The following is a 21,826-nucleotide window of genomic DNA, read 5'->3' as shown; positions in this document are numbered from 1 at the left end:
AGATGTTACATTGCGTCCCTTATATTGAAGATGCTCGCTGTTACTTTAATGTTGTATATATTTTAGTATTTAGAATAACCACAACAGTATATCCTAGAAATTTTACAGACTGCTGGAAATGCCTATCAGAATATATAGAACATTCAACGGTGTAGATAAGAGGAGCACAAATCAGTAAGAAAATACTACATATAATAAGTGCCTATACTTGGGCTGGTAAATTATGTATAAATATGGGGGATGAAAACACAACCATTAGGTTGTCTGCATGTTAAATAATATACCCTTTTCAGCAAGCTGAAAAATATTCCCTTGTTCCTGTGTATTGCTTTATGTTTTATTTTACAGTAGAAAGAAGATCTAGTTGTCTTTTCATGACTACTGTCCTTGCCTAACCACCTAACCTCTGGAAGGTATTACCCCCTTCATGACTACTTTAGCTGGCAAGTGCGTGGTCATGCAACACTGTACGCAAATTACATTTTTATATTTTTTTCTAAAAAAATAGAGCTTTCTTTTGATGGTATCACCACTGGGTTTTTCTTTCTTTTAATTTTTGCTATATAAACAAGAAGGAAAAAAAAGACAAAAAAAAAAACGTTTTAAACATTCGGTTATAAAACATATGCAATAAAATCTGATTTCTTAAATTTTGGCAAAAATGTATTCTGCTACATGTCTTTGGTAAAAAAATAAAAAATCCCTATAAGTGTATACCAATTGGTTTGTGTGAAAGTTATAGCGTCTACAAAATGGTATATATATTTTAACCGCTAAGCCACCGCCCACCGTCATATGACGGCTGGACGAGGCTTCTATTGTTCTGGGAGGACGTCATATGACGTCCTCGCCTTCCGAGCCACTAGGGGGCGCGCGCGCGCCGCCGGCGGCGCGCGCGCGCGTGCCCGCTGCGTCGCTCGGGACCCGGTGCGCGTGCCCGGCGGCCGCGATGTCCGCCGGGCACCCGCGATTGCCGGGTAACAGAGCAGGAGCGTGGATCTGTGCATGTAAACACAGATCCACGTCCTGTCAGAGAGGAGAGGAGACCGATGGCGTGTCCCTTGTACATAGGGACAGCGATCGGTCACCTCCCCCAGTCAGTCCCCTCCCCCCACAGTTAGAATCACCTCCTTAGGTAATACATTAACCCCTCGAGCGCCCCCTAGTGTTAACCCCTTCCCTGCCAGTCACATTTACACAGTAATCAATGCAATTTTATAGCATTGATCGCTGTATAAATGTGAATGGTCCCAAAAATGTGTCAAAAGTGTCCGATATGTCCGCCGCAATATCGCAGTCACAATAAAAATTGCAGATCGCCGCCATTACTAGTAAAAAATAAATAAATAATAAAAATGCTATAAATCTATCCCCTATTTTGTAGACGCTATAACTTTTGCGCAAACCAATCAATATACGCTTAGCGCAATTTTTTTTTACCAAAAATATGTAGAAGAATACGTATCGGCCTAAACTGAGGAAAAAATTTGTTAAAAAAAAAAAAAAAAATTGGATATTTATTATAGCAAAAAGTAAAAAATATTGTGTTTTTTCAAAATTGTCCCTCTTCTTTTGTTTATAGCGCAATAAATAAAAACCGCAGAGGTGATCAAATACCACCAAAAGAAAGCTCTATTTGTGGGGAAAAAATGATAAAAATTTCATTAGGGTACAGTGTAACATGACCGCGCAATTGTCATTCAAAGTGCGACAGCGCTGAAAACTGAAAAATGGCTTGGGCAGGAAGGGGGTGAAAGTGCCCTGTATTGAGGTGGTTAAAATTGATCAATGCTGATGTACTGACGACCTCTCCTTTCTTGAGGCCCTAAAATTACCCCTTTATGCAAAGGGGTTAAGCAGGTACCATGTGATAGCTGTGGGCCAATCACCATATCAAAACAGTAAGCAAAACAATCAAGAATGGAAGCCATGAACGACTGTTTTGTTTTCGTTGTAATTATGTGATCGCTATGCAATAATAGTGATCACACGATACCCCCAGTCACTCGCAGCTGTGAACACAGCAGTCACGGGGTGCACTAGTGCTTATGTGCTCAGTGAGGAACCAGAACATCACTTTGTCTGCAGCTGCCGCCGTAAATATTCTGTGGCAAGTGGTTAAACAACAGGGGTGCTCTCCTGAATAAAGGGTCAGAAACCCAGTCAATACAATTCTGTGGTACATATCCTTGGTACCATAAAGCTCAGTGTAATTCAGAAATTCAGAAAGGTCGAATAGACAGTACTTGGCTGTGCAGCCAGTGATTAATATAAAATGTATTACACAAACATAGTAGAAATTAATTTTTTTTAACTCAATTACTGCTACAAGGGCATTCTTAAAAGTAGAAACATTTCTGGTATAGGTCTTGATTTCACGTCAATAAAATATTAGGTTCAATAATGGTGTGTAGCTGTATGCTGTTTAAGCTGTAGTACAAGTGCATACAAACAAGAAAAGTACAAAGTACAAGGACAAAAAGAAAATTTAGAAAAAAAAAAAAGGGCGCTGAAAGTGTATTTACATCATGACAGCTGTTCCGGACCCATTTGTGACAAACCTTCAGCCAAAAAACTAGCCCTTCTTACCTGTGTCATCTGTGACATCTTCTCCTGCTTTCCCACTACAGCACATGACAAAAGGCACTCTCCGCTCAACTAAAGCACGACACTGAACACACTTTTTCATAAGACTTGCACAATCTGCAATGAGAAAACACCAAAAGGCATCTACTCAAATATCACCATAACACTAAAAAGAGAAGCAATAAATAGAAAAGTAGAACTTAAAATTAAAATAAACACCAACTAGAAAAAGAAAAAAAAAACAAGCGTGTGTCATTTTACAGATTGGTTTATGTAAGGGAGGAAGCAGTATTTTAGTTATGCATTCCCAAGGTCAGAGAGAACTTGAATAGTGCCAACACATATGTCAGCAGCCTAAAACTGGACATGTGAGTACATCCACTTGTGGAAAAAAATATTAGCTTAATACATAGCCAGCTTTCAGTTTGTGGCGTAGACTGTTGATTTAGATTAGAAAGAACAATGGATAAGACCAATATTTACATCCAACAAGCTGCAACAGGAAAAAATATGTAAAAGTACAATAGAAACTACAATGTGCTTGACAACATGAATGCAAATATTGGCATTTTCCAAGTCAAGTTACTTAGGCCGGCCCAGAAAGAATTCAAACCATTAATGATTGATCAATCAACTTGGGTGCAACCAGCCTGCCAGATTCTCTTGCGATTATCGCTAGGAGCTGCTATAGCCGCTAGCGATAACCACTGTCTTCTCCCAGCGGGGACGGCTTCCCACGCCAGGGGAATACAATGGCCCGGCAGGAGGGATTCCCGCATCAACACTGTCTGTGTTGATGGGGGATCCGAGCAAATTTCTTTCCTGCAACCGTGTATAGCCAGCCTTAGCTGCTTGGGGGCTTCTTGCATTCCAAGTAAATAAAATTGCAAGAATCTCATAACTATATGTACTTGCTTGTTTTCTTACAATAGGATAAAACACATAAAAAATAAAATGGATCTCATATTAACCAGTCCAATTAAAGTACATGTACAAGTGGATCTAACCAAAGCATAGAGACATTTTTTGTTGCCATATACTCATGCATTCTGCACAACTCAAATTGGACTCTGGACTCTATGGAGGCTTTCATGTGCACAAAATTATTTTTGCCAACGAGCACCAAAATTTGAGTCTGTTTTGGGAGATGACAACCTACAGTCACAATGGAGGAGATTGTCCACACAACATGTTGATGTGTATCAGTGCAAATAGTATTTAGCCTCAAGTTGCTCCCCTGTGAAGAATTTAGACATGTTTCCACTTTTACAGGTGCTCCAACACTTTCTTTGCCTTTGACAGAATTTTAGTGATGCTGAGTTATAAATAAAATAGTCACTCCCTGTGTCTGCACCGTAATAAAATGATTGACAACATTAAATAGTTCTGTGTGAATTTACCTCCACCTCTCTACAGCCTATCCAAATAACATTTTATTTTTAATAGACAACATTACAACAAAGCCATTTTTAATTTAAAAAGAAATGGGCCCCTAAAAAGCAACAAACATTGGGTGGAATTTCAAAACCGTACCACAAGGGAAAGTGAAATAAAAGTTGAAACTAACAGAATTCTGTATAACACGTGTTATATTTATAGTTGTTATATTTTTAGAATACAACAGGGCAAGTATGGCGCCTCTGTAACCTTGGCAATGTTAGGCTGGCCAAATGTTCCAAACTAGCTGTACAATCTACTTTAGATTTACTAACTGCTACCCAAGGGGCTAGAGGCCGATTTGAATGGATTGGATGGATGGTTAGGCATGCATGTACACTACACAGTTGTTAATAAAGCTAGAGATCACTGATTGTACAATCAGACTAACATGTATGGAAAGCTTTTTTCAGACAAAAAAGGTGAAGCTGAACACGTATCTGTACTCCATAGCAACATTTAAATATACTGCAGCTTATCCATCCTTAAATGTGGTGACTGCATTCGTTTTTATGTTTTTAAGCTTTTTTTCCTTAATTTTCAGCTTGTGATCCAGCCAATAAGGGTCATATTTCAATAGACCACATTTTCCATCAAAAGTGCCAGTTAGGGGGTTAAGACAAACCAATATAAGGGGTGCTTACAATGGTTAGCTTTTTCTCATTTATGTTAAAATCTTTATCCTAATAAGGAAAAAACTATTGCTGTGACTGTTTAAAAAGTGTTAGCTGGAGTTCAGCCTTAATTTTTCATTTAATTAAAGTCCATTTAAATCTGCTAATGCATAACCATAGCGCACTACCCTCACTACAGGTTGACAATGCTGCTGTCCAAGGGTGGCTTGTGCTCCTTCATAGAGTTTCGCCATCCTAGGATAGGAAGGGCATTACTGGCATAAACACCAGGTGAAATGAAGGGCTCATGAACATAGGGCTTAAAAACGCATTTTTTAACAGGCGTTTATTTTTTATTTTTTTTAAGCCTGTAAAAGCACCTCTATATGTTAGTCTAGTCATCCATGCACACATAGGCAATTTACAATGATATTAGAGGAGGAATGTTTACAAGCTGAAAAACACACATGCATGTTCAGAAGAGGAGCTTTTTAGCAGAAAAAATGCGTGGCATGCCTAAACACATGTAAATACAGCTAAACGCTAGGCGCATTTAGGCACCTTTGAGGGTGAAATGCATTCCAATGGTCAGAGTAAATTCATATTCTGGCTGATGAAATCTATAAACGTTCAAATGCACTAAATACGCGGCTTTATGTATGTTTTTGCTGTTGTAGCTTTTCTCCCAACAGAAGTTCTGGTGTTCAGAGGAGAAAAGCAAAAACCCTGTCTGAGTACTAAAGGTGAAAAGGCCAAAAAAAAAAAATGCAGCCACTTCAATCAAGGATTGATTGTGGTGGTTGCAATATATTACGTTTTTGTTTTGGGGTTTATATGTACTTTAATTTGATCTCAGATCTACTGCTGAACATGCACTATTATGACTTCTTACACTGTGCAGCCATAATTTAGGACATAAACAAAACTATCTGTCACCTTTCATAGAGTGTTCACATGTCCTCATACAAAATGTCAATCTAAAGGGAATAGACTACAGTGTATATTGTGATTTTTTTTTTTTTTTTATATATATATAAATTATAGCAGTATGTAACTTTTTTTGATGCAACATGTAAAGTGGTTGTAAAGACAGAAGGTTTTTTTATCTTAATGCATTCTATGCATTAAAATAAAAAGCCTCCTGTGTGCAGCTAAAAAAAAATCTGTTTTTTAAGCAAAGAACAGGGAAGCCTTTCTGTTAATGTGACATAAAAACTGCAGTCATAGTGTTGAACTGTCATCTGTTGGAACACCTGTGATGTGATGAATCTGTCAAAAGCCTCTGCTGTACCTGCCCATAAGATACAGGAGACAGTCAACGTGGGGGCTTCCAGCAGAGTGGAAGAAGACTAATCAATCACATATGCTGGAGCCGTCCTACATGATGCTGGAGATAGTAACATTGGGGTTGGCATTCAGGAGAGAAATGAGGATGTTAGTGGGGGGCTTCCTCACAGAGAATAACCATAGTTTGCGAAATGCAGGAACATGAGTGGCAAAGATAGAAGCCCTGCTGTGATATCCTTGCCACTCAGAAGAAGGACCTGTGAAATAACAGTATCAACCAGGTATTTACCAGAACTGCATATAATGAAGGAAAGGTTAAAGTTACAGCACAGGTAGAACAAATGGTATAATATGCAATGAGAACAAATAAAATTTGGGGTAAAATTACACTTTAACACTTGCAATGCCAGGGGACACTAAAAAGCTAATTTGTGTGCAATTCCTTGAGCTGGGCATTAATGCTGTGTTTTGTCTGCAAATTCCTTATCACATTGTAGTCTTTCAATCTGAAATTGAAGTTAGGAAACATTCAATATATAATGAGTTTATTAAGCTCACTTTCACAGGCACACATGTGTCCACATGGCTGGAAGAGCACGGCTGCTTTCTTGTCTGAACACACAACACATTCTTCAATCTGAAGACAAAGGAAACATGTAACAGTAAAATAACTAGTTGTTTATTACATAAAACAACATATTAAATAATCATTTTCAAGAGACAACTGTTGTGTGTAAAAGGTCTCAGTTCATTAAAATTCCACTGAAATCTTTTGCACAGGACAAGTGTCACTTGTCAGTTAATATTTTTATCACTATTTGTACATTCAAGCAACTGTAATAGAAAAATGTCACTTATTTGTTGGGGTAGTTCTTTTTTTTTTTTTATTATTCCTTATTTATAAGTTTTATCAAGATCAGATCAAGAAACATGCATAGTGATCAATCACAGAAGTAAAGCATACACAGTACTGCATATTGCTAAGACGTGAGATATTCCAGAATACAACATATAATCAATGTTCAGCCTATATGACATCATAAGGTTTAGCCAGTGTATGTTTCAATCAGGGTGGACTTAATCTAAATCAAGTTGATTTAAATCACTAGTAAAAAGGCTTGATTTAAATCATAATTTTTAAAGAGCAACTGTCATCTCTGTCCCACAGCGGCTCCTCCTCTGACCCGCTGTTGACTCACCAACAGTCCCTTTCACTTTTATGGGATGGCTGGTGATGCGGCAGTGACACAACAAGGTGAGGGGCGTGTTGGCAGCAGGTGAGTGGATCCATCATTAGCGCTGCCATGATGGATCTGAAATGACGGGTGCTCTTTAAATGTAAGGACTTTATCTTGCTGGTAGTTAGAATCTTTAATATTTGCAAACAAAATGAAGGTTTCCCATTTAGAATAATAAGCTGTCCGGTTAGTAAAACAGTGATATCTGAACCGATTCAATCATACAGTTTGTAGTGTACATAGATTTGCAAAACAATGGGATAAAGGATTCCTGAACTTTGTTTTATCTCACGGTTACTGTAAAATTGTGTGCATGCATCAATGCAGTGCATGTTATCTCACCTTGCAGAGCTTGGATTCATTGAATGAGTTTACCAAAAAATGTAAATATTGCAGAATATACAGCCTCATGCTACATAACTACGCTTCATTTCATGCTGAATAAACTAAATTATTAATGTATCTTATATAGAAAACTATCTTTAGTAGTTTCCTACTTTTTACTCCAAAAGCATTTTATTAAAATAAATTTGATAAAAATCAAAAAAATTGATCTAATTAAAAAAAATCAGATTTTTACAAAAAAAAAAAAAAATCATTGATTTATATCCACCCTGGTTTCAATATATTAACATATAGCCAGATTTCAACATAAGTAACAACAGATAGGTCTTCTAATGCCGCATACACACGACTGGACTTTCCGGCAGAAAAGGTCAGACGGAACAAATCCGTCGGACATTCTGATCGTGTGTGGGCTTAATCAGACCTTTTCTGTCAAAAAAATCTGATGGACCTTAGAAATAGAACAAGTTTCAAATCTTTCCGACGGACTCGATCCCCATCGAAAAAAACGTTTGTCTGTATGCTAGTCCGACAGACCGAAAACGACGCAAGGGCAGCTATTGGCTACTGGCTATTGAACTCCCTTTTCTAGTCCGGTCGTACGTCATCACATTCGAAACGATCGGACTTTGGTGGGATCATGTGTAGGCAAGTCCGTTTCAGCGGAACTCCGTTGAAAAGTCCTTCGGAGTTCTATCCGACGAGAAGTCCGCTCGTGTGTACGCGGCATAAGAAGTGAAACCAGCTATACCATGTACCAGTACATTAAAGAAGAAGAACTTTCTCTCACTAAGCAGCCCAAGACTTGTCTAGTCCTGTCTGAACGATTGATAGGGGGTAGTTTTCGTTCAATTATAAAAAAAAGTGATCTGGCCCATAATCAATTATAAAAAAAAGCCTATTTCACAGTGTCCATTTCAGCAGCTTATGCGTGTTTTATGCTAGGACAAGTCCCCAAACATAGCACATTAGTTGGAGGGTATGAAGGTATAACAAAGTAACATTCCTTTGCCTTGTGCTCCCAGTTCTGAAATAATGACCTCCAGAGGACTGACGCTAAAGAGGTGTCCTTCCTGGAAATCACTATTCGATCCGCTGGTGCTCAGTAAACTTGGTTCTGTGTAAACAATGTACAATCTATACAGAATACTAGTACACTGTTTACACAAAACCAAGTTTACTGAGCACCAGAGGAATGAGGAGGGACACCTGTTTGAGTTGACATATAACCTAGGAATAGGTCCGTCGGCTGACAAACTCTGATTACAGCAAAAATGGTTCCCCAGCAGGGAATCTTATTAAAGCTTTTTGGATATTTTAGCCTTGCACTAAAATGCCCAGGAAAAAACAGGAGTCTACATTCCTCCTAGATTTTGGTCCATATTGACATGATAGCATTTCGCAGTTGCTGCAGATTTGCACATCCATGATGCGAATCTCACGTTCCACCACATCCCACAGTTGCTCTATTCGATTGAGATCTGGTGACCATGGAGGCCAGTGGAGTACAGTGAACTCATTGTCATGTTTTTTTCTGATCCAGAAACCAGATTTGAGCTTTGCGACATGGTGCATTATCCTGCTTCAAGTAGCCATCAGAGGATGGGTACACTGTAGTCATAAAGGGATGGAGATGGTCAGCAACAATACTCAGGTAGGCCGCAGGGTTTAAACAATGCTCAACTGGTACTAGGGGGACCAAAGTGGGCCAAGAAAATATCCCCCACACCATTACACCACCACCAGCCTGAACTGTTGATAAAAGGCAGGATAGATCCATGCTTTCATGTTGTTTACGCTAAAATCTGACCCTACCATCTGAATGTTGCAGCTGAAATAGAGACTCATCAGACCAGGCAAAGTTTTTCCAATCTTCTATTGTCCAATTTTGGCAAAACCGTGCGATTTGTAGCCTCAGTTTCCTGTTCTTAGCTGACAGTAGTGGCACCCGGTGTTGTCTTCTGCTGATCTAGCCCATCTGCTTCAAGGTTCGATGTGTTTTGTGTTCAGAGATGGTATTCTGCATACCTTGGTTGTAATGAGTGGTTATTTGAGTTACTGTTGCCTTACTATTATCTCGAACCAGTCTTCCCATACTCCTCTGACCTCGATAAGGCATTTTTGTCCACACAACTGCTGCTCACTGGATATTTACTCTTTTTCAGACTATTCTCTGTAAACCCGAGAGATGGCTGTGCATGAAAATCTCAAAAGAGCAGTAGTTCTTGAGATGTACAGACCAGTCCATCTGGCACCAACAACCATGCCACGTTCAAAAGCACCTAAATCCCCTTTTCTCCTCATTCTGATGCACGGTTTGAACTTCAGCAAGTCGTCTTCAACATGTATAGATACCTAAATGCATTGAGCTGCTGCCACGGGATTGGCCGATTAGCAATTTGTGTTACCAGGCAATTGAACAGGTGTACCTAATAAAGTGGCTAGTGAGAGAGAGTGTGTAACACATATACACACAATTTCTCACAAAAGTGAGTACACCCCTCACATTTTTGTAAATATTTTATTATATCTTTTCATGTGACAACACTGAAGAAATGACACTTTGCTACAATGTAAAGTAGTGAGTGTACAGCTTGTATAAAAGCCGGTTCACACGGGGGCAACATGACTCTGGCCACGACTTTGCGAGGCGACCTGGACACGACCTGAGCGCGTACCACAGCTCGACTTGGGGCGACTTACATGGCGACTTCAAGTCGCCTCCAGGACAAGGCGACTTTCCAGTGGCCAATCAAACAACAATCAGCTCTGTGGGTGGGGGGGGGGAGGGGTTTGCCTGAGAAAACAATTTTCTCTTCCTGTATTGTTGCTTTAGTTAAGACACGATCCGACTTTGAAGGCAACTTCCATTGAAATCAATGGGTACAAGTCACCTAGAAGTCGGATTGAAGTAGTACAGGAACCTTTTCTGAAGTCGGAGCGACTTCAGTAGTGCACATTAAGACGGGTCTCATTGACCAACATGGAATTTGACATGTTGCGCGACTTGGGGCGACTTCAAGTCGGATCCAAAGTCGCCCACGTGTGAATGGGCTCTTACAGTGTAAATGTGCGGTCTCCTCAAAATAACTCAACATACAGCCATTAACCACTAGACGGCCAGCCGCCGCAGTTATACTCACCTGGGCAAATCGCCGTAGGTATACGTCGGCCGCTTTAAGACCACTAGGGGACGGGGGCACGCGCCGCCGGAGGCGCAATGAGTGAGCCGATGCTGACAGAATGGAGGTCTGTCAGTGTCACCCTTTCTGTCAGGGGTGAGGAGAGTGATCTGTTGTTAATACTAAGAATGAACAATGATCAGTCTCCTCCATCAGGCAGTTCCATCCCCACCCCCCATTTAGAATCACTTCCTAGGACACACATTTAACACCTAGTGTTAACCCCTTCTCTACCAGTGACATTTATACAGTAATCAGTGGCTATTTTTAGCTCTGTCAAAAGTGTCCGATCTGTCCGCTGCAATGTCGCAGTCCAAATAAAAATTGCAGATCGCTGCCATTACTAGTAAAAAAAAAAAAAAAAAAATGCCATAAATCTTTTTTTTTTAGATTTTTTGGAGAGATATTTATTATAGCAAAAAGTTTTAAAAAATTGCTTTTTTTCACAATTGTCGCTTTTTTTGTTTATAGCGCAAAAAAATAAAAACCACAGAGGTGATAAAATACCACCAAAAGAAAGCTCTATTTGATGGAAAAAAAGGACATCAATTTTGTTTGGGTACAACTTCGCACGACCACACAATTGTCAGTTAAAGCGATGCAGTGCTGTATCACAAAAATGGTCTGGTCATTAAGGGGGCAAATCCTTCCGCGGCTGAAGTGGTTAATGTCTAAACCTCTGGCAACAAAAGTAAGTACACCCCTACATGAAAATGTCCAAATTCGGCCCAATTAGCCATTTTCTCTCCCCAGTGTCATGTGACTCCTTAGTGTTTCGAAGTCTCAGGTGGGAATGGGGAGCAGATGTGTAAAATTTGGTGTTATCGCTCTCACTCTCTCATACTGGTTACTGGAAAATTTAACATGGCACATCATGGCAAAGAACTCTCTGAGGATCAGAAAAAAAGAATTGTTGCTCTACATAAAGATGGCCTAGGTTATAAATAATATTGCCAAGATCCTTAAACTGAGCTGCAGCACAGTGGCCAAGAACAAACAGCAGTTTAACAGGACAGGTTCCACTCAGAACAGGCCTCGCCATGGTCGACCAAAGAAGTTGAGTGGACGTGCTCAGCCTCATATCCAGAGGTTGTCTTTGGTAAAGAGATGTGTGCTGCCAGCATTGCTGCTGAGGTTGAAGGGGTGGGGGGTCAGCCTATCAGTGCTCAGACCATATGCCGCACACTGTATTAAATTGTCGTCCCAGAAGGAAGCCTCTTCTAAAGATGATGCACCAGAAAGCCTACATACAGTTTGCTGAAGACAAGCAGATTAGGGACATGGATTACTGGAACCATGTCCTGTGGTCTGATGAGACCAAGATAAACCTATTTGGTTCAGATCGTGTCAAGTGCGTGTGGCAGAAACTAGGTGAGGAGTACAAAGACAAGCGTGTCTTGCCTACAGTCAAGCCTGGTGGTGGGAGTGTCATGGTCTGGGGCTGCATGAGTGCTGCCGGCACTGGGGAGCTACAGTTCACTGAGAGAACCATGAATACCAACATGTACTGTGACATACTGTAGCAGATCATGATCCCCCTCCCTTTGGAGACTGGGCCGCAGGGCAGTATTCCAACATGATAAGCACCCCAATCACTCCTCCAAGATGACCACTGCCTTGCTAAAGAAGCTGAGGGTAAAGGTGATGGACTGGCCAAGTATGTTTCCAGACCCAAAACCTATTGAGCATCTGTGGGGCACACTCAAATGGAAGGTGGAGGAGAGCAAGGTCGCCAACATCCACCAGCTCCGTAATGTCGTCATGAAGGAGTGGAATAGGACTCCACTGGCAACCTGTGAAGCTCTGGTGAACTCAATGCCCAAGAGGGTTAAGGCAGTGCTGGAAAATAATGGTGGTCACACAAAATATTGACACTTTGGGCTCAATTTGTACATTTTCACATAGGGGTGTACTCACTTGTTGCCAGCGGTTTAGACATTAATGGCTGTGTGTTGAGTTATTTTGAGGGGACAGCAAATTTACACTGTTATACAAGCTGTACACTCACTACTTTACATTGTAGCAAAGTGTCATTTCTTTAGTGTTGTCATATGAAAAGATATAATAAAATATTTACAAAAAATTGAGGGGTGTACTCACTTTTGTGAGATACTGTGTGTGTGTATATATTATATATACACACACACATATATACATATACACACACACATAAAACATATACTTTTTAACAGACTGGTCACAACATTCGTATTTGAAAAACCATATATTTAGGAAGGTGTTTCTATTTAGAAAAATAAATACAAAATAAATATCAGTTACCTTTGTTCTAGACTGTACTTGCTCTTTGCATACGAGACATTTTTTTACCCGTGGGGAGCATAAAGAGCAGGTTGCAATATGCCCACAAGGACCAAAAAGTGTATCTCTCTTCATGTCGGAACACACCATGCACTCCTCTAGAGTTTCAGAATCATTGTTAATCATAGATGGGCTGTGAGATCCAACTTGACCACTAAAAATAGAAAGTAAGATGCTAGAAGGGTTGCAATGAAACCTACCATCATCCAATTTGAATTCTACTCTTCTGAACTACCATACCCAACACTACCAAGTAAGAGTGAAGCAACTAACACAAGTCACCAACTTGTGTTGCTGGGCAGGTGGAATAGTATCGATGCTTCCCACTCCTGACCAATAACATTAAATGAAAACGAGTATTGCCTATAGGATAAGTGTACTTTTAAGTACATTGCATCCCTGAAACTACTACAATAGTAAAATTAGCAAACTTGAAAAAGAAAAAAGTACCTATGTGAACTCTTACAATTTTCTTCCTGTCTTGTATGCAGTAAAAGCATGGTCTACACATCTATGTGCAACAGACAGTAGAGAAGGGCAGTATGAGGATGGAGGGTGGGGTCTGCGTTGCACGGGCGTATAGCAATGGACAGTGCTGTCTGTTAGTTTTGAGAACGAGGGTACTGAATAAGGGGTGCACAGCTGCAAGCGAACCTATGAATGTTCACTTTTAAATAGATTTGTGACTTGGCATAATATTTTCTTAAAGTGCTATTTTGTATGTTTCTTTAGGTACAGAGTAATACTGCTCTTGAACACCTTTGCTTCTCTCACAGTGCTAAACAGTAATGATTTACATTCATAACCTGATATCAATCCATACCTAGATTTTTCCTTGTGGCACTTAGCCAGGGCTTTGCACAGGCTGGGGTCTGGACAGAGGTCAAGCGGAGACTGGCCTTTTTTGTTACGTATGGCAAGATCGGCTCCATTTGCTGCCAGAAAGCAAGCAATAGAGGCAGCACTTTTCTTTTCAGCCCCTTGAGTTCCAAGACCCATAATAAGCTGGCAAATAAAATAAAAACTTGGGATTAGCATTATAGAATGACATAATATAAAATTTAAATAAGCCTATGTAAAACAAGAAAAACAATATATTACATACTGTAAATTAGCAAAACGTGTCCACTGGGCAGGCTGAAAAATGTCTTTTGAGGGGTTAACGCACATACATTGGGTAGTGTTTGCTGAGGGATTGATGCACATAAGCCACATATGCTAGGTGCTGAGATGTTAAATCATGTCAGGTAATGTTGTGGAATTAGGGTACATGAGCTGGGGATTGGGTGCTTAACCACTTCAATCCTGGACACTTTCCCCCCTTCCTGCCCAGGACAATTTTCAGCTTTCAGCGCTGTCGCACTTTGAATGAAAATTGCACGGTCATACAACACTGTACCCAAACTAAATTTTTATAATTTTCTTCCCACAAATAGAACTTTCTTAAACAAACTAAAAAAGTTTTTCTTTGTTTCCGTTATAAAATTTAGTTTTCTCCTTCACTGACGGGCACTGATATATAGAATTGATGGGCACTGATGGGCACTGATAGGCTACACTGATATGCAGCACTGATGGGCACTGGATTAGCAGCACTGATGAGGAGCTGATGGGCATTACTGATTGGCATCTAAAGGGCACTGACAGACATTACTGATGGGGCACTGAATGGCACATCTATGGGCACTGACAGGAGTTACTGATGGGGCACAAACTGGCAGCTGATGGGCATCTCTCATGGGAAATACGCTGATAATCAATTTGCTGATTATCAGCGCAGACCCCCCTCTGACAGGGTGAGCAGCCGATCGGCTCTCCTTGACAGTGCAAACTGAGGAAAGCTGTTTACCGGCACTTCCTAGTTCACGCTGTGATTGGTCACATGGTAAGGAGCCTCAGGCAGAGGCTCCTTACCACGATCAGAGATGCGGTGTGTCAGAGGGACACACAGCACCAACGATCACCGTGCTGCGCACCCTCGCGGGTGGGCGCCGGCATGTTATCCTGCTGGACGTCATATGACTCCCAGTCAGGATAACAGAGCCACCGCCAGGCCATCATTCTGCTATAGGCAGGGCGGGAAGTGGTTAAAGTGCAAATGTTTTGTTTTTAGTTTTGGATAGAGTGGAGATGGATTAGAACCCCCGTCAGGTTTTTATTGCTTTCTGTGCCCCCTTTAGGGAGATTCACTCTATCCATTTGCCCAGTTTACCATTATCATTGAAAGTGACATTTTGGGTTGTCTCCAGAAAAGAGAGGGGGAAATCTTGCTATGGGGACACTGGTTCTGGTGACCCAGGGGTCCCCAAGGGATTCCCTTCATTTGCAGGGTTTTTTCTCTTACTTCCTGTTTTGACTATGGAACAGGAAGTAAGCGGAAATCTACCCAATGGGAAACGGATGGGTTATGATCCTCCCTTACTCTATTTAAAATGAAAAACTTTTTTTCTTTTTTTTTTACCCATAGTTCTTCTGTAAAGCGTTATTAAACCTAAATCCAAAAATATAATATATTGCAGCTTACCAATTATCATATGTGGTGGCTGCTTTTTTCCCTCTGTTTTTGCCTGGTGATCTGGCAAGCAACCCCCCCATATTAGAGAGCCCCCAGTCTGGATGAAGGAGTCGATAAGAAAAAAGAAAGAGCGCACCGGCCTAGTGCATTATCCTTAGGATGAATTTATTAAAAACAAGATTAAAATCTACTCACAAAGGTTGGAAGAAAAAAATCGGTACTGGGACCCCTCCCTTAATTGGTAGGAGGTTCCACCATCTAAGATGAGTTTCCCAGATAGACACATGTATAAATAGGTGCAAGAGACTAGCACAGCTAAGGCTCTGATGAAGAAGGGACACCTTCAAAACGCGTTAGCCAGCAGCGGTTCGTATGTCCTCCTCCTAGGACCTGGAAACTGCTACCAGTGGATCAATTACTTTGCGACTATATACAGTGCAATTTTTTCTTCCAACCTTTGTGAGTAGATTTTAATCTTGTTTTTAATAAATTCATCCTAAGGATAATGCACTAGGCCGGTGCGCTCTTTCTTTTTTCTTATCGTCTACTACTAGGATAATCCCATCCTGGAGAGCAGCCAGGCCAAAATTCACTGTCCTTTCAGAACCCTTGGGATCATCAAGCTTACACACCTGTGCACAAGAGTATTTGCTTCTGTAGTACCGTACACTGGATGAAGGAGTACAGGAGCACCTTTAGACAGCAGCATAGTCAGTCTGGAGGGAGGGGAGTGTTAGATGTACTAGCAGATTTAGACACACTAAAACTGAAGACAAACTCTAGCTAAGGCTTTATAAGCAGTCCCAGCAAACGTTTTTTTTTCTTTTGTAATAAAGACTTACTGGCAGGATCACCAGATGAAGAAAACAATCTTAAAAAAGAAAACTAATGCAGACATTATGTCTAAGAAATGGTAAGCTGCAAAATAATAAAGGTTTGTTTGCTTTTGGGTTTAATACCACTTTAAGGGTTAACACAAATGCACCAAGAACAAGGGTTAATATACGTGCACTGGAGCTTGAGTGTTAAAGTGGAATTTCAATCAAAATATAACTAAGGCTAAACCTACTCCCACCTCCATTCTAAGACTATTCTATCTACCCTGTGTAAGAAATAATGTTTATACTTACCTATCCTAATGCCGCTCGGGTCACATGATCCATCCAGAGGCGGCTTCAGTGAAGAGGAGAGATCACCAACAACTGCAAATGCCTGTGTGGTGATGTCCCACATAGGCTTACTATGGGGCATCCAATGTCGGCTTTCCCTCCTCCAAACTAAAGCCAATGCTGGGACCTGATCATGTGACTTCAAAGCAGTTAAGTCTAGGCATCTTTTCTTTCATAGGGTAGATAGAATAGTCTTAGAATGAGGGTTGGGAGTAGGTTTAGCCTTAGTTCGATTTTGACTGAACTTCCATTTTAAGGAATAACACATGAGCTGGAACTGGTTGCTAAGGGGTTAAATCTTATGAACAGAAGCCACTGAGGGGTTAAAACATATAGAAGGTATAGAAAAGAATCACCCCCTTTTTTTGTTTTTTAACACAGCTGTATTTACTAGGGCAACTTATAACATCCAAGTGAAAGGTATAGCACCAATAATGTCAGAAAAAAGGACATTCACCTTTTTCTCCTTTAACCACTGTGTGGTCATTTTTGCTGTGTGCTTTGGGTCATTATGTTGGAAAGTAAACCTTCCCACTGACAACTTTCTGGCAGAGGGCAGCAGATTTTCCTCAAGAATTTTGACAGAAAAAAGATGAATGTCCTTGCATGGCCTAGACTTAAACCACACTGAAAATCTGTGGAATTACTAGGTCCACAAATGGTCACCATCAACTTTAACGGAACTTGAGCAGTTCGGCAGAGAAGAGTGGGCAAATATTGCAAAGTCTAGATATGCAAAGTTAGTAGAGACATATCCCAACAGACTAGATTTTTGTCTTCAGATTTGCCAAAACCATGTAGTGCAAGGGCCTGCTTGATTGCATACAAATTGAAACTCTTAAGGTTTGACCTCATATTATATGGTTTTGGTAAATATAAAAACAAAAATCTGCAGAAAAATCTAATAGTGTGTATGGGCTGTAATTAAAGCAAAATGTGATCCAACAAATACTGACATAAGGGGGTGATCCTTTTTCCAACTCAGTGATTCTGTTTTTGAACTGTTATATTTTTTTTTTCTGACATGTTGATGTTGTAGCTTTCACTTGGATGTTATACGCTACATTAGTAAAAACAAAAACTGTGTCTGCCTTCATTTCAGGCTGCAAAACAACATAATGTGATTATTTTAAAGGGGGTGATTCTTTTCTATATCCATTTTATATACTGCTGACTGGCCACTGAGGGTTTATGCACATGCTCCTGAAGCTGATCACTACGGTAAAAGTGCATGTATACTGCAGACAGGTCAACCCACATAAGCTGGGCATACTATATGCCAGTATACAAACTAGCTAATGGGCTGTGTGTGCTGAAGTTGGAACCTAGATGTTGGCATTGATAATGGAAAATAATGTGTCCGTTATATGAATTTCATCAAATAAAATTGATAGTATGTCAAGGGCAAATGAACATATAACACATTCCATGTACGTTATGCAAGCTGAAGAAAAAAAAAAAAAATCAAAAATAAATATAAATTATATATATATATATATATATATATACATAATTATTATATTATATTATATTATATATCTCAATCATTAATTGAAGAAACTCATGTATTCATGCCTGCTAACACATCTCACAAAATGAATTCACTTGCAAAATGAATTCACACTGAACTTAAACACTTCATTCACAGAACACCTAAACAGATTAAAAAAAAAAAAAAAAAAAACTTACAGTGTTCTTTGAGGGCTCCCATGTAGTGTCAACTTTGCCAACATCCTGCATGTCTTGAAGCTGTCGCAGTTGAGACAATGTATGGTGTCGAAGGGCTTCATGCAGCGGTGTATCACCATCCTTATCTTGGATATCCAGTTTTGCTTCAGCACGCACCAACAACTACAGTGGGGAAAAAAGGGGGTATTTTTTTTTTTTACTCACAGTAAAATCATTTCATGGGAGTCCATTGAGGGACACAGGAAGTCTGAGTTTTTTTTTTTATTATTTAAATTGTATGTAAACCCGGACAATGAACTTGTTTGCTCATTTTGATCTGTTATAACACTTTTAATAGTATTTAGATCTGTACAAGTGCAAAAAAGGGTTTTATAGTGAGTATATCAATCTGGTTTTCTTTTTTGTCAATTTTGGAACCCAGGAAATCTTTAACATTCAGGACATCCAAAAGCAGTCCACATGAGGTTTGGGCAACAAAGCAAACAAAAACACAAAAGGAAGACTGTTTGCAGCTCAGAAAGCTTATGAAGGACCTTATGCCCAAAGCTGGCATCAGATAAGGCTGAAACATCCACCTTGTAAAATTTAAGAGAACATGCGGACAGAAAACCTTCATGCACAAAAGCCCAACACCAGCTTATCCCTATGCAATGCCAGAAAGAAATCCTTGCAGGATTAAGGCCACCAATAAGAAGACATGACTTGTAGAGGTGATGGCTACAAGAAAAACCACCTTGTGGATAGGAGAACAGAGAGGAATGTCTTTACAGGGTTCAAACCGCAGTTTCTGAAGCCCATAGAGAACTGGATTGATATCCAACAAAGTCACAAGGGAAAGAGCTAAATGGAAGAACCCCTCTACAAAAGGTCTACAAAAGCTCATTATCCACTGCTTCCGCTAGAGGATCCCTGTACTTGGAGACAAACCTGTCCAGTTTGCTGTTGAATCTACTGGCAGTGAGGTCCACATCCAGCATACCCAACCTAAGATATAGGCTCTGGAACTCTTCCGAGTGTAGGGACTACTTCCGTGGGCCCAGGCACTGCCAACTGAGGATGTCTGTTTGCCTGCCATTTCGCCTGTGGCATTCAGCTGGCTCTTCATCAGAGAGCATTTGACAGGTGGCGAGGAGGTAGACTAAGCTATCCCTCATTAACATACAGTGCAGGAAGCCATCTTCTAAATGTTTAAGCTTTTGTTAGCAAAGTGTTTTAAACTAGTTTACAACCTATAATGAAGAACTGGCAGCCCATTACAGATGTAGAAAAACACTCATCTTAAAGTGTTTGTACCCAAAAAAAAAAAAATTCTGCTCCATTAACCATTTAAAGACCACCTATATACTGTGGCAGGGCGGTTCTATTGCATGAATTGACATACCTATACGTCATTTTGTGCAATAGATACTGTGGGAGCACGCACCGATTGGACAGAGAGGGAGTCAATCAGCAGTTCCATCAGAGCTGATGTCTGCCAGCCACCCGCGATCGTTCCCCAGAGAGGCAGAACAGTGATCTGTCTATGTAAACAAGTCAGAACGCCATTCTGACGGGTGGACACAGATCTTCTGTGTTCCTGCTTAGCAGGAACAGATCTCTGTGTTCACCCAGTCAGTCTATCCCCCACACAATAAGCAAACACCTCCTAGGGACATACTTAACACTTTGATCGCCCCTAGTGTTAACCCCATCCCTGCCAGTGTCAATAGTAACATAACCGTGCATATTTTTAGCACTGATTACTGAAATAATGTCACTGGTTCCCAAAAAAGTGTCAGGTGTCTGATTTGTCTGCCGCAATGTCGCAGTCCCGCTAAAAATCTCCGACTGCCATTAGTAAAAAAAATTTAATAAAAAAATTCTATAAAATTATCCTAGATTTTGTAGACGCTATAACTTTTGCGCAAACCAGTCAATATACGTTTATTGGGATTTTTTTTACCAAAAATATGTAGCAGAATACGTATTGGCCTAAATTGATGAAGACATTTTTAGATTTGTACAGTTTTTTATTGGGTGTGTTTTATAGCAGAAAGTAAAAAATATTGTTTTCTTTCTTCAAAATTGTCACCTTTTTTTGTTTATAGCGCAAAAAATAAAATCCGCAGCGGTGATCAAATACCACCAAAAGAAAGCTCTATTTGAGGAGAAAAAAGGACATCAATTTTATTTGGGTACAGCGTCGCAGTGCCGTATTGCAAAAAATGGCCTGGTCATTAGGGGGGTAAAACCTTCCAGGGGGGCTTAAGTTAAAGCATGTTATACAGCACAGTGCTTGTGCTGTGTAATTTAGCCCCTTGTATCACCTGAAATACCTGGCTGATCCCTGCCTGGTTCTGCCCTCATCCCTGTAAACTGACCACAGTTTAGCATGGCTGCTGAGCCCTGACACCGTGGTCAGTTTACATGCCTCTGTCATTCCGTGTCTCTCCTCAGTCCTCCTCCATCCCTGCATGTCAGTTTGTGACAGTGCCCGCCCCTCCCCTCCTGCTGCTAATATAACAGTGTCTTCTTGCTAGAATCTCGTCTGTAATATCAAATGATGTACCCCAGTGTATGTGTTTTGTAAAAAATAAGTTGCTCTAACTTATTTTGTAGTGGAGCTCATGTGACCGGTCGCTTCTATATTTGGTGGCTTATTTTTACAAAACATACACTGGGGCACATCATTTGATAATACAGATGAGGCCGGGCAGGGTTTCATTGTTTGGAGTGGACATTATAGGACGACCTTCAGAATGGCGGCTCGTGCGCATGACAATCTGTGGTGCGGTGTTATCACTGATTATGGTAAAGAGCCTATGACGTATGCTCTATACCATGTGATCAGCTGTGTCCAATCACAGGGTAAATAGGAAGTGCTAGTTAATGGCATTTCTCTCTTCACACTGACAGCTTGTGAGGAGAGGAGAGCCGATAAGTGGCTTTTCTCAGTGGGGACATCTGCACTGATAATCAGTGCAGCCCATCAGTGCCAATATTAGTGCCTCCTCATCAGTGCAGCCTCATCAGTGCACATCAGTGAAGGAGAAAAATTACTTAGTTTCTGTTTTAACATTTTGTAAATAAGAAAAACTTTTTTTGCCATGACCAAGAAGAGGGAACTGAGGATGAGAACAGAGGGAATGTGATCAAAAAAAAAAAGTGTTTAGAATTTTTTTTATTATATCTATCTATACATAAGTTTTTTAACACTTTGGGTAAGCAGTGATAGAAAAGGCGAGCAGGGGGGTGTAGTGATGGAAAAGAGGTGACGGGTTTTTGGGTTCCAGTAAAATAACCATTTTGTATTTGTGTCCTCAGCAAAAAACATTTACAAAAATCAATGGATATTGTGGCAAAAAATGGCTGCTTACAAGGTAAATTACATGCTGTTTTTATACTCTAATGACTCTGGCAAAGCAAAATCTCCAAAAAGTTCCAGCTCACTCCCACAGCCAAAACA

General features: G+C 40.3%; 1 protein-coding gene across 2 annotated transcripts in view; it reads right to left on the bottom strand.

The window, feature by feature from the left end:
• Positions 1-21,826, bottom strand: part of MIB1 (MIB E3 ubiquitin protein ligase 1) — a 155,961-nt gene that overhangs the window by 7,150 nt on the left and 126,985 nt on the right. For both annotated transcript variants that reach the window (XM_073631454.1, XM_073631453.1), the window contains exons 15-19: positions 18,382-18,543; positions 13,832-14,013; positions 12,970-13,162; positions 6,483-6,561; positions 2,590-2,703 (exon numbers count right to left, since the gene is read on the bottom strand). In XM_073631454.1, the coding sequence (XP_073487555.1) occupies positions 2,590-2,703; positions 6,483-6,561; positions 12,970-13,162; positions 13,832-14,013; positions 18,382-18,543 (730 nt within the window). The remainder of the gene's footprint in view (positions 1-2,589; positions 2,704-6,482; positions 6,562-12,969; positions 13,163-13,831; positions 14,014-18,381; positions 18,544-21,826) is intronic.

Source organism: Aquarana catesbeiana, linkage group LG05, assembly GCF_042186555.1.
Source record: "Aquarana catesbeiana isolate 2022-GZ linkage group LG05, ASM4218655v1, whole genome shotgun sequence".
NCBI lineage: Eukaryota > Metazoa > Chordata > Amphibia > Anura > Ranidae > Aquarana > Aquarana catesbeiana.
The sequence above is the reverse complement of the archived record's forward strand: the minus strand, read 5'-3'. Positions and strand labels throughout refer to the sequence as shown.